The sequence below is a fragment of the Anabrus simplex genome, chromosome 13 (assembly GCF_040414725.1).
Source record: "Anabrus simplex isolate iqAnaSimp1 chromosome 13, ASM4041472v1, whole genome shotgun sequence".
In the NCBI taxonomy this organism is placed as follows: domain Eukaryota; kingdom Metazoa; phylum Arthropoda; class Insecta; order Orthoptera; family Tettigoniidae; genus Anabrus; species Anabrus simplex.
The window spans coordinates 85,092,744-85,106,528 of NC_090277.1; the positions used below are offsets into that span (position 1 = coordinate 85,092,744).

At 36.6% G+C, this 13,785-nt stretch overlaps 1 protein-coding gene across 1 annotated transcript in view; it reads left to right on the plus strand.

The window, feature by feature from the left end:
• Positions 1-13,785, plus strand: part of LOC136884948 (CWF19-like protein 2) — a 63,174-nt gene that overhangs the window by 14,437 nt on the left and 34,952 nt on the right. The window contains exons 4-7 of the mRNA XM_067157283.2: positions 2,557-2,763; positions 4,864-5,241; positions 7,288-7,560; positions 7,687-7,752. Coding sequence (XP_067013384.2) covers positions 2,557-2,763; positions 4,864-5,241; positions 7,288-7,560; positions 7,687-7,752 — 924 coding nt within the window. The remainder of the gene's footprint in view (positions 1-2,556; positions 2,764-4,863; positions 5,242-7,287; positions 7,561-7,686; positions 7,753-13,785) is intronic.

Here is a 13,785-nt window from a genome sequence, read left to right on the forward strand (position 1 = left end):
ATACAGGAAAACGACAGTTTCGGAAACGATGCATCGAGGTTCTACTGTATTTAACTTGTTTTAGTATTGTTTATAATCCCTCCCCCCTTGCCGTCCTTTTTCATTATATCTCAAGACTGTTACGCATGCACGTGTTAACAATTTGATATAGACGATATAGAAATATTTGTTCCGAATGATTAAATTTGTAATACCAATATAAATGGTCTGTTATTGGACATTATAAATTTTCCAGCTAACTCATTCCTGGTTGCCAGTGTTTCGCCCCCGTGTGCTAGGCTGGGCTCATCAGTTGGTACCTAGCACACCTACCAAGACGCATGGCCAGTGTATACCGTGGAGGCCACTGCGTAGGCTAATTGTAGCCACCGGCAGTGGTAATGCACTATGAGAGACTTTGTCTATTGATGCCTGCGCAGTGGCCTCCACAGTATGCTCTGGCCATGCATCTTGGTAGGTGTGCTAGGTACCAACTAATGAGCCCAGCCTAGCACATGGGGGTGAAACGCTGGCAACCAGGAATGAGTTAGGTGGAAAATTTATAATGTCCAATAACGGACCATTTATATTGGTATTGTTAACAATTTTCCACTTCAGGATCTTCCGGATTTCTCTTTTTGAAAGTTGGCATGTATGATGTTTGCTTTATATGTAGGCCTAAAAGTCATGTTACCATTTATTCCTTTGTTTTAGAAATACTGCCTTCCAACAAAAATAGCCAGTAATACTCAGAATACATTCCTAAGTTTGTTAAAGAATAGTGTCAAATGTTATTGTAAGATGTACAATTATAGCCTAGAAGTCACACAGAATTTGAGGTTAACGCATATTGGACACCCCCCCTCCCCCTTCTACTTTTCTTGGCTGTCAGTGTGGGGAAAAAAGGGGTCTAATACGCGAGTAAATACAGTAACTACTCGGAAAAGTAGTGTGTTTGAACTGTCAACTACATTTATTAAACTATGGTGCTATTGTAATTACAAGTTCACTCACATTCGAGTTTTCCTCTTCACACAGTTTGTACTCACAGCCCTCTGGTGTGTCAAATGACTCCTTTTCAGCACGGTCTCCACAGCGCAGTGTCATTCCCAGAGCAGTTCATTTCACAACTTGCTGCACTATATGAAATATGTTGTGGTTACACACGAGACCATTAAAATTGATGTCGTGTGCAAGAGACATGCCAGTAGTGTTATATTAGGTGTTGGTGTTTTCAAGTTACATTTAATGTTCTTTTCCATATATAATTTAAGGCTTAAGATGACTCAATACAAGGGTCGAAACTAGTCCCAATGTAATAAATAATATTAACATATTATATACAGTATTGAATAGGTATATGATTTTTCACGAGAGTTTAATCCTGATGTAAACAAGGCATGTCCACGCCTCAGCCAAAGAAAGAGTTGTGATTCGCTGAGCGTGTAGTACCGACCTCCGCTCCGTCAACGTCTCGTGTTTGGACATACAGTGCTGTGCATATCACCTAAAATAGACGAGGAACAGTTTTTGAGCTGTGTGAAACTAAACGGAGGGGTTTGAAGGGTGATCTACTGCTGAAGATTAGGGCCTACGTTATTTATTTATTTATTTATTCATTTCTGAATATTAAAGAAAGCTATCGTAGGCTAGAGCACAAAATTACACACGTAGGGAAGTTTATCTTAGGACAGCTGTTTGAAATGTCACGCAAATACTTCCGTCTCCACAATACAATATCCTCCCTATCCATTAACACAGGTTTACGTTCTCTTTTAACAAACTGGAACCCTATGTCCTTTAAAAGTCTGTACAATGTAGTTAAACTGAAGGTGGCTACTTTGCTTTACGTCGCACCGACATAGATATGTCTTATGGCGACGATGGGATAGGAAAGGCCTAGGAATTGTGGTTCACTACATGCGATGGTCCTACGTCTTGCTCCATTTCTCTCACTATGAATACTGACACTGACAGCTGCTGCAAGATGCAACACCTTATCTCCACACTGTACAGCTTGGGACTTTCCCTCACTATGAGAAGACTTCCTGCATTACACCACGCCTTCTGCCTTCATATCTCGTTATTTAATCACTGTTTTATTTTTAAAAAACATATAGATACATACCGGTATATATGACAACCATATTTTAATTTGATTACGTACTCTTTCAGACTCTCTAAATGTAATAAACTAAGATAAAATTAAATTAATGTGACGTACTAATTTTCTTCGAGCTCGCATACAATCAAATGAGTGCGACGGTTGCTTCTCCAATCAACTACGTATATGTCCATGTGCAAACCCAAGGTGCTCCGCCTATTTGTTTACATCAGGATTAAACTCTCGTGAAAAATCATATAGACCTTTTCATCCTTGTTGATAGTGATAAGTCATCAATACGGACCTAAATGAAATTCATTTCATATGGTAACAGCTTGTAATAAAAAAAAAAATTAAAAAAAATTATTATTATTCTACTAACTGAAAGTCAAAATATATGTTTTTCTATCACAGTAAAATTTTCCTTTATGTAAATATGTATTCTGAAATGAGTTTTGCATCTTGTTTTACAGTTAGGTCAGAGTGATCGCGAGCTGAACCCCTACTGGAAGGATGGGGGATGTGGACTACCTCAAACTGCTTCTAGTTCAGTCTCTCTGGCTTCAAAAAATGTCGGGGACGGTGGTGCCAACTGGCTGAGGCGAGCTTTAGAGCGCGCCAAACAACAGGCAGCTGATGAGGGCCGCTCTGTCGAGGATGTGGCCGCCGAAAGATGGGGGGTGAGTGTCTTCTCATACTGCACAGTGGTGATCAGAGAGATGCTGAACCCTATTATCATCAAGAACAGTTCTCGTCCTTCCACACAAGTCTGTTCAGAAGACTAGCTTTTCCAACAACTCCTATCTCTCTCTATTCTTCTTATTGTCATCAAATTTTCTCCACTTTATTCTATGGACTGCCGTACATCTTTCTGCCATTTGTGTGTACTGCTTTTCCTTTAGGTCTCTTAAGTTGAGACTAACCTTTAGAGGTCCAAAAATGTCATTTTTCAATTTTTTTTTCTTTTCTTCATGTACTATGAAATATGCTTTTTGAATCACTTTTGGAATTTCGTTGATATCTATAATACCATATTTACGCGAATAATACCCGCATATATATTTTTTAAAAATTTGAGACACGAAATGGAGGTGCAGGTTTTATTGGCATCAATGTTAGCATTTTTTGTTTTCAAAATCAGCCTTCCTAACGTTAGGGTGCGGGGATTATTTGCGTAAATACGGTACTTTTCATGTTATGACCTAAAGAATGCAGGGTCGTCACTCACATTAGCTTCTTAAATTCTAGAAGCTTTCCACTGCTTGAGTGAGTTTGTCGCTTGTTTTCTGTAAAACGTGTTTTTCATTGTTTTTCATATCTACTTCCCTGATAACTCCCAGAGTTTTCCAGAAACTCAGTTAATCCTTTCCCATGGACTATCCTTGACTCACTGTCTGGCGAAACCTAGAGTAATCATTTGCTTGTCAGGTATAGTTGTGGAGTACTTTCACTAAATAATTTATTCTGTAAAAGCCACTTAAGATATTGCTTTCAAATTTTGTAACAATGGAAAATACAGTATAGTTATTCTAAAATGATACAATGAGATCACCTAATTACAAGCAGGAACCCCACTGTTCAGAATGATACATCAAGAAGCATCCAACATAGTGCATAATGTTAAATTGCTTGTTCTTAAAGTCAGTGCGAATTGCTCAACCTGATGGGGCTCTTATGTTCTTCGTAATGCAGGGAACGCAGGACTTCACTCTGAATCCCCCAATTTATTTCATTTTCGGGATCCGTTGGATGAAGATATTTAGATGGCAATCGTACCACTGAGACATATGCAGTTATGGTAATCATTATTGGCAGCAAACCAACTCATGAAATATCAATTAATAATCAGCTACTGCCTAGTCCAATTAGCAGGCTTTTAACTAATGAAACATCAAGAGGATATCACGACAAGTGGATAACAGTGCACACTGAAGGTGACCTTATAAGAGCATGAGCTTTTTCTTATTAAGAACATTTTAACATTCATAACATCATTCTTGTTGCTATTGATGCTTTCACGGCCCGTACTTATAGACATGATACTGTATAGGCTTTTGGGCTTTTGCCGTGTCAAGAAAATAAGGTGAAATTCTTTACGTTTCGCAGAGAACTGTGCTTTCTCGTGGACAGTCGAGATTTCTTCTGATGACGCAGAGCTTTCTCGTGGAAAGTCAAGATTTCTTCTGATGACGCAGGGCTTTCTCGTGGACAGTCGAGATTTCTTCTGATGATGCAGAGCTTTCTCGTGGACAGTCAAGATTTCTTCTGATGACGCAGAGCACAGTTCTCTGCAAAATGTAAAGAATTTCACCGTATTTTGTTGACAGGGCATAAGCCCAAAAGCCTATACAGTAACATCATTCTTGTTTCAATTTTAAATGTTTTTAACTGCAATATGTATATGTCAGTTTTTAGGAATCTACTGAAGATGATCCAGTTAGCATCGAAACATGTATAGATGTGACAAATGTGAAATGTAAGTTTTTAAAATTTACATTAACCATAACGTATTGAATAAGGAGGATACTGTTCAGTAATAAATCATTGTTATTATTGGTAGAGATCATTTCGTGTGATATGGGTGCAGTATTTAGCTCCTATTAGCTTTCTTACCTGATCATTTATGACCAGTCATTTTGTTTATCCTATTATGTGTTCCTGTTCTTGTTGTTTTTCTCGATATTTGACTTGATTTGATGCCCATTTGTTCTTGTGCATGTTTATGATCACCATTAGATGAATAATTGAACACATTTTGCATTCTTGTGTGGTTGTTGCAGTCTTTAAAGAAGTTGGAGTCTCTTATAGAAGAAGCAGAGAACAGGACAAGACATCAGAGACCAAACCACAGAGAACAAAACCAATACAGGAGAAGAGGCGAGTTCAGGAAGCCTGACGATAACTCGAGGAGCCAAAGAAGCTACGCCAGCTCTCAGTCATCTGGTCAAAGGAGCTGGAGGAAGAAAGACACAGGCAGCCAGAGCAGATCTGAGGAACCCAGAAGAAGAAAGTCACCATCCCCATCACCGGCATCGTCGTCTTCATCTTCGGATGAATCTGAACCTGCCAAGGAAGATGCATCTGCTGTCATCTTGACTGAGAAAGAGTTGAATGAGCTTGGTGCTAAGCTAGTCAAGGCTGAACTAATGGGAAATGAGGTTAGTATTACAGTTGCTAGACATACAGAGGTCATTACATAAGTCACGACAACCGTGTTATATCTTCTAAACATGTGGGAACTTGTGTCACACACTACACCTTTGTTAACTGAATTATTAATTTTTAATTCTTTTTGGACAAGAATTTAAATACTGTTTACTGATATATAGATTTATATGCGCAAACATATAGAGAGATAATCCACCTGATAGCTGCCCCTGTCAGGGAATCAAAAGATCGGCCTCCTAATTAGTTCATATGAATATTTTTTTTGCATAATGTTTGGATTAAACAGGGCATGAGTCATAACTCAGGATTACAGTTGTCCCATCAGGCAGATTGTCTCTTTCAGATTTATTTGGAAAAAAAAAAAAATTCCAGTACACGGTTCTTCAAGTTAGGGAGCAAGAGTGGTGTCTAAGAATCGCCAAGCCGAGTTTGATACCTGCAGTCGCTGAAGTGCAGCCCGTATCCAGTAATCGGGAGATAGTGGGTTCGAGCCTCACTGTCGGCAGCCCTGAAGATGGTTTTTCGTGGTTTCCCATTTTCACACCAGGCAAGTGCCAGGGCTGTACCTTAATTAAGGCCACGGCCGCTTTTTTCCAATTCCTAGGCCTTTCCTATCCCATCATCACCATAAGACGTATTTGTGTCGGTGCAACGTAAAAAAAAAAAATTGCCAATTAATTTTTCAAGGCTGAGTCTGCTATGGTCAGGATAATAGTATCCGGGATTTTGTTTATTCTTCAGAAGTTCAGCGTCTCCTTAGGAATTGTCTCTCTAGTGCCAATTATAAGACCAATGACTTCCCATTTTGTAATTTCATACTTTTTGAGATCCTCTAGGCATGGGTCATATGTGGCCTTTTTTCTCCTCACATGCTAATCGAGGCTACTGTTCATTGTCCTCGAATCTTACAGTGTGATCAGTCACCATACCTGTACCTTTCGCCCGGTCGAAAATATTGGTAATTTGGGCTAAAATATAATTTGGGATTTAAAAGTCCTGTCAGGATTCAGGGGAATATTTTCAAGGTGCATATGAATAACAATATGGTGAAATGCATTAAAATCTTATAAAAATAATAATGTCATTTTGCCATATTTCATCGGTACCATCTATAATACATGTTTCATATTAAGTTATCTCACTTTTTTGTTTTTCCAGTGCTGATGATGGTTCAGATGAGCCAAAACATGTACACTTTTAAAATGTATTATTTTATTAAATAATCTATGAAATGTGTAATTTTGAATAGATGAAAATTTAATACTTTAATTTAGATTCGCATAATATTTTCCAAACATCTGTGAACACGGTAAGTCAAGTAAAAGCTGTGTCGCGCACTACTTAATGTGTCTGGGTGTAATGGAGGCTAGCAACACAATGTGTGCTACGGGCCCTGTTCCAAGATGGATGTAAATAAAGATGAACAGCGGGTATATGTCACTGTCACCGCTCAGTGGCAGAAATTCACTTTCAGAGCTAAGATAAGCATTGGGTGATAGTGACGTCTCATGTGTCAGAGGTGTCAGTGGCCATATTTGAAAAGTGCATAACAGAAGACAGGCATTGGACTGTGCAGGAATTGTCCACACTTAACAGTATTTCTATATCGACAGTGTTTCAAATGACTTGCAGATGTAGAAGATTTGTGTACATAATAAAACATTGATTCCTATTTACTTATCTTTTGATTGCCCCTTGCCATTAACTCCTGTATATGGGTGCATTCCAAAAAAATGTACTCTTGGAATGATAAATTCAGTTTTTGTTAATATACATACAAGGTAAATGCTTTCATTTAAATTAAGGGCCATGGTATCGCTCGATTTAACATTTATTTGTTCCTTTTCATTGTTTAAAAATTTAGTAGTCCTGATTGGAATTCTAAAATAGCCATAGAATCACAATTTACATTGCAATACATTATGTTTATAGCTTTCATTAGGACTAATTATTTCATCCTTTTCTTAAGTTATTTGATTTTTAACCTATCTCCCATAGAGGAGGTGCATGTTAACAACTCGAAAACTTCCCAACAGAAATTGGCTGCGGAGCTGCAAATGAAGCTGGATGCTGCTCGGGCTGCAAGGAAGAACTCAAAACAGGCTCCTCCTACTTCGTCATCGAAACAAGAGGAAGAGACGGTTATCCTCACGAGAACGGACAGTCGCGGCTTTGTCCGTCCGTTGGAGCAGCACGCTTACCCGGAGCCATCTGGAGGGCGTCGGAAGAAACAGAAAGTGGAAACGCATGCTGACGGAAAGAGAGTACGGTACTTTGCTGATGATGACAAGTATTCTCTACAAGAAATGGTAAGAATTTGGTTTTTCATCCTCATGGAGGTCAGGAACACTTACATAAGTCCTGCAACAGTTATTCATTTTTCTTCTTCATAATTCATTCTGAGATTTTTATGCTTCCATTTTCTTTGTTCTCAGTTCCAGCGAGAGAAGTTGAGCACAGTGGAGGACCAGAATGAAGCTTTCGCCAAATTGGCGGCAAAGGTTTGTGCACATTATTTTTCAAGATCATTTTATTACATGATAATCCATACTTATTTTTGAGTTGTGAATGAAATAACAGTTGCCAAATTGTGATATTATGTTAAAAAGATGATAACTTGTTCAAGTAAGAACAGTAAAAAAAGAAAGGAAGACAACGACTCCTGTTATTCATGGAACAGTGTTCAAATTTGTGTTATTAAGATGCAATAACCTCTTAACTGGGGAATTTTGGCTGAGAAACGAACATTTGCAACGAGGAATATATTTCGACTGAAAAGGAGTTAATTCATCACATCCATTATGCTTCCACGAATTACGAATGAACTCGGTCCGCCCATTATGTGCTTCTGCAAATGACGAAGGAACTCGTCCCGCCCATTACGGGTGCATGCGGCTGAAGGGATTCGTCACACTGAACATGCATCTCCTCGTAATCTGCAGGCCTTCGGACTGAGCAGCGGTTACTTGGTAAGCAAAGGCCCATTGGGACTGTAGTTTGGTTTGGTGTAGGAGTGTTTGTAAAATTATAACTATACATATTTCATTTTTGTGAAGTTCAGCCAAATTGTTGGTTGTTTATTCATTCCCGGATTTTCCGTTTTCCTGTGTTGTACGTTTTTTTTGTGGTCCCGCAAAAATCGGTGAATCGAGGTTCCACTGTATATACATGGTCAGGACAAATAAATGTAATAATAAAATCCGGATACATGATACTTTTGTGAACACTATTCATTAGCCAATTGAAAAATTGTATTCTTGCAATGAAATCTGTAAGCGGTATGTTACGGACTGAATGAGACCAGTAAGATTGTAAATGTAATTATTTTGTTGCATTATGTGCTGACGAATGTGAAATACCAGTTTCCTGACCTACTCTTGGAAGCGACTTATGTGGACTGACTTGTAGTCTTGGCCGGATATGTTCTAACCTCTCCTATGCAAGAGCTGTTCTCCTTCCCTGGTTTTTCTTGTTAGTACAGAACCAGTAATATGACACATGTGAACAAGTTGCTGTTCGTAACATTTTGATGGTACTGTCAAACCGGGAAACTGTCTATGGAATTTTCAAAGGCAGCTTTTAACTGTTTTTTTTCTTCTTGTGCAAATAACACACAACCAAAAATATTCTCTGTACTGTAGTGTTCTTGACCATCGCGATAATAACCTTATAATACACCTTAAAAAGTCTAATAGTCACTAACGAACTGAGCAAGAAAGCCAAATATCTGTTGTGTCGGTTGTCAATACTTCTTATCAGGCCAAGATACGGTTCCATGGCTAAATGGTTAGCGTACTGGCCTTTGGTCACAGGGTTCCCGGGTTCGATTCCTGGCAGGGTCGGAAATTTTTTACCAACATTGGTTAATTTCATTGGCATGGGGGCTGGGTGTATGTGTCGTCTTCATCATCATTTCATCCTCATCACGATGCGCAGGTCGCCTTTGAGCGTCAAATCGAAATACCTGCACCTCTGTTATTTATAAGTTTCATTTCCGTATTGATGGATATTACTTTACAGAAAAACAATATATATACAAATCTCCACCTTATCAATACAAATTTATTTCACATTAAGCAGGTAAATATAGTCAAATAGTCAAGACTAGTTTCGACCCCTAGGGGGTCATCCTCAGTTGACATGCATTAAAAATTGTATTGTTCATAAAAACATCACATATAGTGGTAAAAGTTTAGACTAATTTAGACTGATCATTAATGTTGGTATGTCTAATGCATGACTAGTGTGCATCGTTCATGAAGACACATATCACCTTACTGCTACTACCATCCAATTTTTAGGTTATATAATATGGAACACACATATGTTTGTGTAACTCAACAGTGGCAAGTTCAACTATATACACAATTGGCTATTGATTAGTCACATGAAAGTACAGAACACTGGCTTGAACATTTCTGATTGAGGTATCAATGCAACACCTTACTTGCATACATCCTAAAAGCTAAATTCAGTTTGTAGGGCCCATTACTTCTGATTGAAACTTAGTATGAAGTTAAAATTTGAATAAAAATATTTGCTAATGTAGACATTAAAATGTTGTTAAAATGGGCATATAGTCAAAAACAGTGGTATGTATGCCACACATGTCTAGTTAAAAATACATTACATTGATGTTGTTTATGTGCGGTACAACATGTACACTGATTTGGAATAAATGAGGTTTGTATATATAGTGTTCCAACAAAATGGATCCGTAAAAAATATTATATGTAAAGACAATTGATATTATAATGATCCGCTGCAGATCAGGTAATGCTATTTATTTATCTGGAGATATTATTGGCAGCTACAGATGTTGGAGTTATTAGAAATGTTAATGGAGCATGTTTTCTTCCGTAGTCGCGATGTTTATAGTTGGTGGCATTAGTCAAATATGTTGAAAGTTATGCGTCTTGGTGCACGTTGATTTGTCCTGGAAGCTTATATGTTGTAAAAAACAAGGTGGAGTGTCTGGAAATAGAAATAATAGTGTGATAATGTTGTGGATAGAAAGTGTAATAGTGAATCGTATGTCGTTTTACTTACGTAAAGTGTTGGAACCGTGCGTTCTTTGTAGCTGCCTGTTGGGATCTGATACGTGTAGCTCTGAGATTGTAGTTAGCGGCGGTAGAGGGGAGGTTTGGGGGGATGGGTGGAGTGTTAGTGATGGGAGTGGGGTTGGAGGGGAGAGGGTTTTGGGGCGGTTGATTTGAACATATCGATTTTTGTTTGCTTATTCTTTTGATATAGAAATCTTTTAATAAGGGAATTACTGCATGAAAAAGGATATTGTTTCTGTCTATACTTTCATTTAGGTTGGAGTTTGGATTCACGTATTTGTCTAAATTTATGTAAAATTCTTCTATTATACTGAGCAAGGGACTTTTTGGATTCATATTAAGGATTTGCATGTCGTTCTTAATGTCCGTGAAATTATGTTTTTGATCGTCAATATGCTGACCCATAGCTGAGAAATGTCTGTGTTTGACGGCGTTTACATGTTCATTATATCGTATTAAAAAACTTCTACCGGTAAGTCCTATATAGCTGGCTCGGCAGTCGTTGCATTTTAGGCGATAGACTCCTGAGTGATTGTATTTATTTATGTTATTAACTGATTTGGAATTGTATAGTATGTTGGTGTTATTGCGTGCCGTTTTATATGCTATTTTTAGGCCTTGTTTTTTGAAGATATTTGTTATGGGATGTATATGGTTATTGTTGTAAGTAAACAGTGCATATTCTTTTTTATTTTTAGTGATTCTGGTTAGCTTGGTTTTAGGTTGGTTTTTGACTTTATTGATGATCCGGTTTATCATTTCTCTTTTATATCCGTTTTGTTTTGCTATTTCATGGATTGTGTTTAGTTCTTTATTTAGATTTTCCTTTGAAAGTGGAATGTTGTATGCTCTATGAATCATACTATAGTATGCAGCTCTTTTATGGGCATGTGGGTGGGTGGAGTCTATCTTTATTGTATTTGATGTGTGGGTAGGTTTTCTATATATATTGTATGTTAGGTGGTTGTTATGTCTGGTTATGGATATGTCTAAGTAATTTATGGTATTGTTGTGTTCAGTGTCCATGGTAAATTTAATGTGGGGATCTATTCTATTTAGTTGTTCTAGGATTATGTTTTCATTAGTATGTCTATTGTCCATGATTATAAATGCATCATCGACAAACCTGCACCAATAGATGATATTTTCTATTTTTTTAATTTCTTGGTGTTCTAAGTAATCCATATATATATCAGCTATTATGCCTGATATTGGTGATCCCATGGGTAATCCTTTTTGTTGATAGATAGTGTCATGGAACTTGAAATAATTGTTATTGATAGCGAATTGTAAAAGTTTGATAAATTCATCTATTTCCAATTTGCTTAGCTTACTGTGGTTATAAAGGTTGGATTCTATGATAGTGATAGTTTTTTGTGTGGGTATATTGGGATACATGTTTGTTATATCATATGTTGCTAGCTTGTAGAAGTGTTCTATTCTTATATTCTTAGTAATGTTGCAGAAATCTATTGAGTTTTTTATGGTTTTGTTTGCTTGAAAAACGTAATGTTTTTTAAGGAATTTTTGTATGTATTTGGATAATTTATAAATGGGGCTTGGTCTATAATTTATTATGGGTCTCATAGGAATGTTGTTTTTATGGATCTTAGGATAGGCTTTAGCTGTAGGTATCCCTGGATTCATGGTGGTTAATTTTGCAGTTTCCTGTTCGTTCAAAAGAAAATTGGTGTTTTTTAGGAGAATTTTTAAGTTTTTCTGGATACTGTTAGTAGGATCTTTAGTCTTGATTTGAAAAGTTTCATCTTGAAAGCAGGTTTTTGTTTTTGTTATATATTCCTCTTTATCCATAATAACTGTAGTGTTTCCTTTATCTGCCTTTGTTACTATTAGGTTATTTTGCTGGATTTTATTTTTGAGTACCTTAATTTGTGTTTGGTTTGTGATATCTTGATTCTGAGGTTTTTGAGTGATCTTATCAACATATTGTGGTAGTGTTTTTTTAATTTCATATCTAATTTCATTTTGTTTTTCTTGGGGTATTTTGTTTAGAGCATCTTCTGTTTCAGTAATAATAGTGGCTATGTTTTCAAATACTGAATTGTTTTTCCAGTTATGTTTTGGTCCTTTGCTCAGTATAGTTGTTTCTTTTTCATTGAATGTTGTGTTAGTTAGGTTTTGGAGTGGGGGATGGAAAATATGTTGGTTGTTATCAGTAGAAACAGTAATATGTTGTCTATACTGTGTGTGGTTGGTTTGGTTTAGTGATGCCTTGAGTGCGTTAAGTTTCTTGTTTAAGGTATTCTGCTTCTGTATGGCTATGTTTTCTATCTTTTCGTTAGTTATTTGTTGGAAGTTGCTCCAGTATGTGTGTGGTAGCTCATGTGAGGCTTTAAGGTGTGCTTCATACATTTGTATGTTGAGGTGTTGTTTTTTCCTATACATGAATTTAATTTCTTCTTTAAGCCATATTCGATTGGTTTTGTTTTGGGTATTTTGGGTTTGATATGTGCTTCTATGTTTATTATTATATTTCCTAAGAAATTTAGGAGTTAGATTATTAAGTAGGCATTGTTTTAAGAAAGTGATGTTTTTGACAATATTTGTGATCTTAATTTTCAGATTTTGGTATCTGTGTGCCATTTTTCTTGCCTGGTTGGCTTTTCTACTGTTATTTATAAGTTTCATTTCCGTATTGATGGATATTACTTTACAGAAAAACAATATATATACAAATCTCCACCTTATCAATACAAATTTATTTCACATTAAGCAGGTAAATATAGTCAAATAGTCAAGACTAGTTTCGACCCCTAGGGGGTCATCCTCAGTTGACATGCATTAAAAATTGTATTGTTCATAAAAACATCACATATAGTGGTAAAAGTTTAGACTAATTTAGACTGATCATTAATGTTGGTATGTCTAATGCATGACTAGTGTGCATCGTTCATGAAGACACATATCACCTTACTGCTACTACCATCCAATTTTTAGGTTATATAATATGGAACACACATATGTTTGTGTAACTCAACAGTGGCAAGTTCAACTATATACACAATTGGCTATTGATTAGTCACATGAAAGTACAGAACACTGGCTTGAACATTTCTGATTGAGGTATCAATGCAACACCTTACTTGCATACATCCTAAAAGCTAAATTCAGTTTGTAGGGCCCATTACTTCTGATTGAAACTTAGTATGAAGTTAAAATTTGAATAAAAATATTTGCTAATGTAGACATTAAAATGTTGTTAAAATGGGCATATAGTCAAAAACAGTGGTATGTATGCCACACATGTCTAGTTAAAAATACATTACATTGATGTTGTTTATGTGCGGTACAACATGTACACTGATTTGGAATAAATGAGGTTTGTATATATAGTGTTCCAACAAAATGGATCCGTAAAAAATATTATATGTAAAGACAATTGATATTATAATGATCCGCTGCAGATCAGGTAATGCTATTTATTTATCTGGAGATATTATTGGCAGCTAC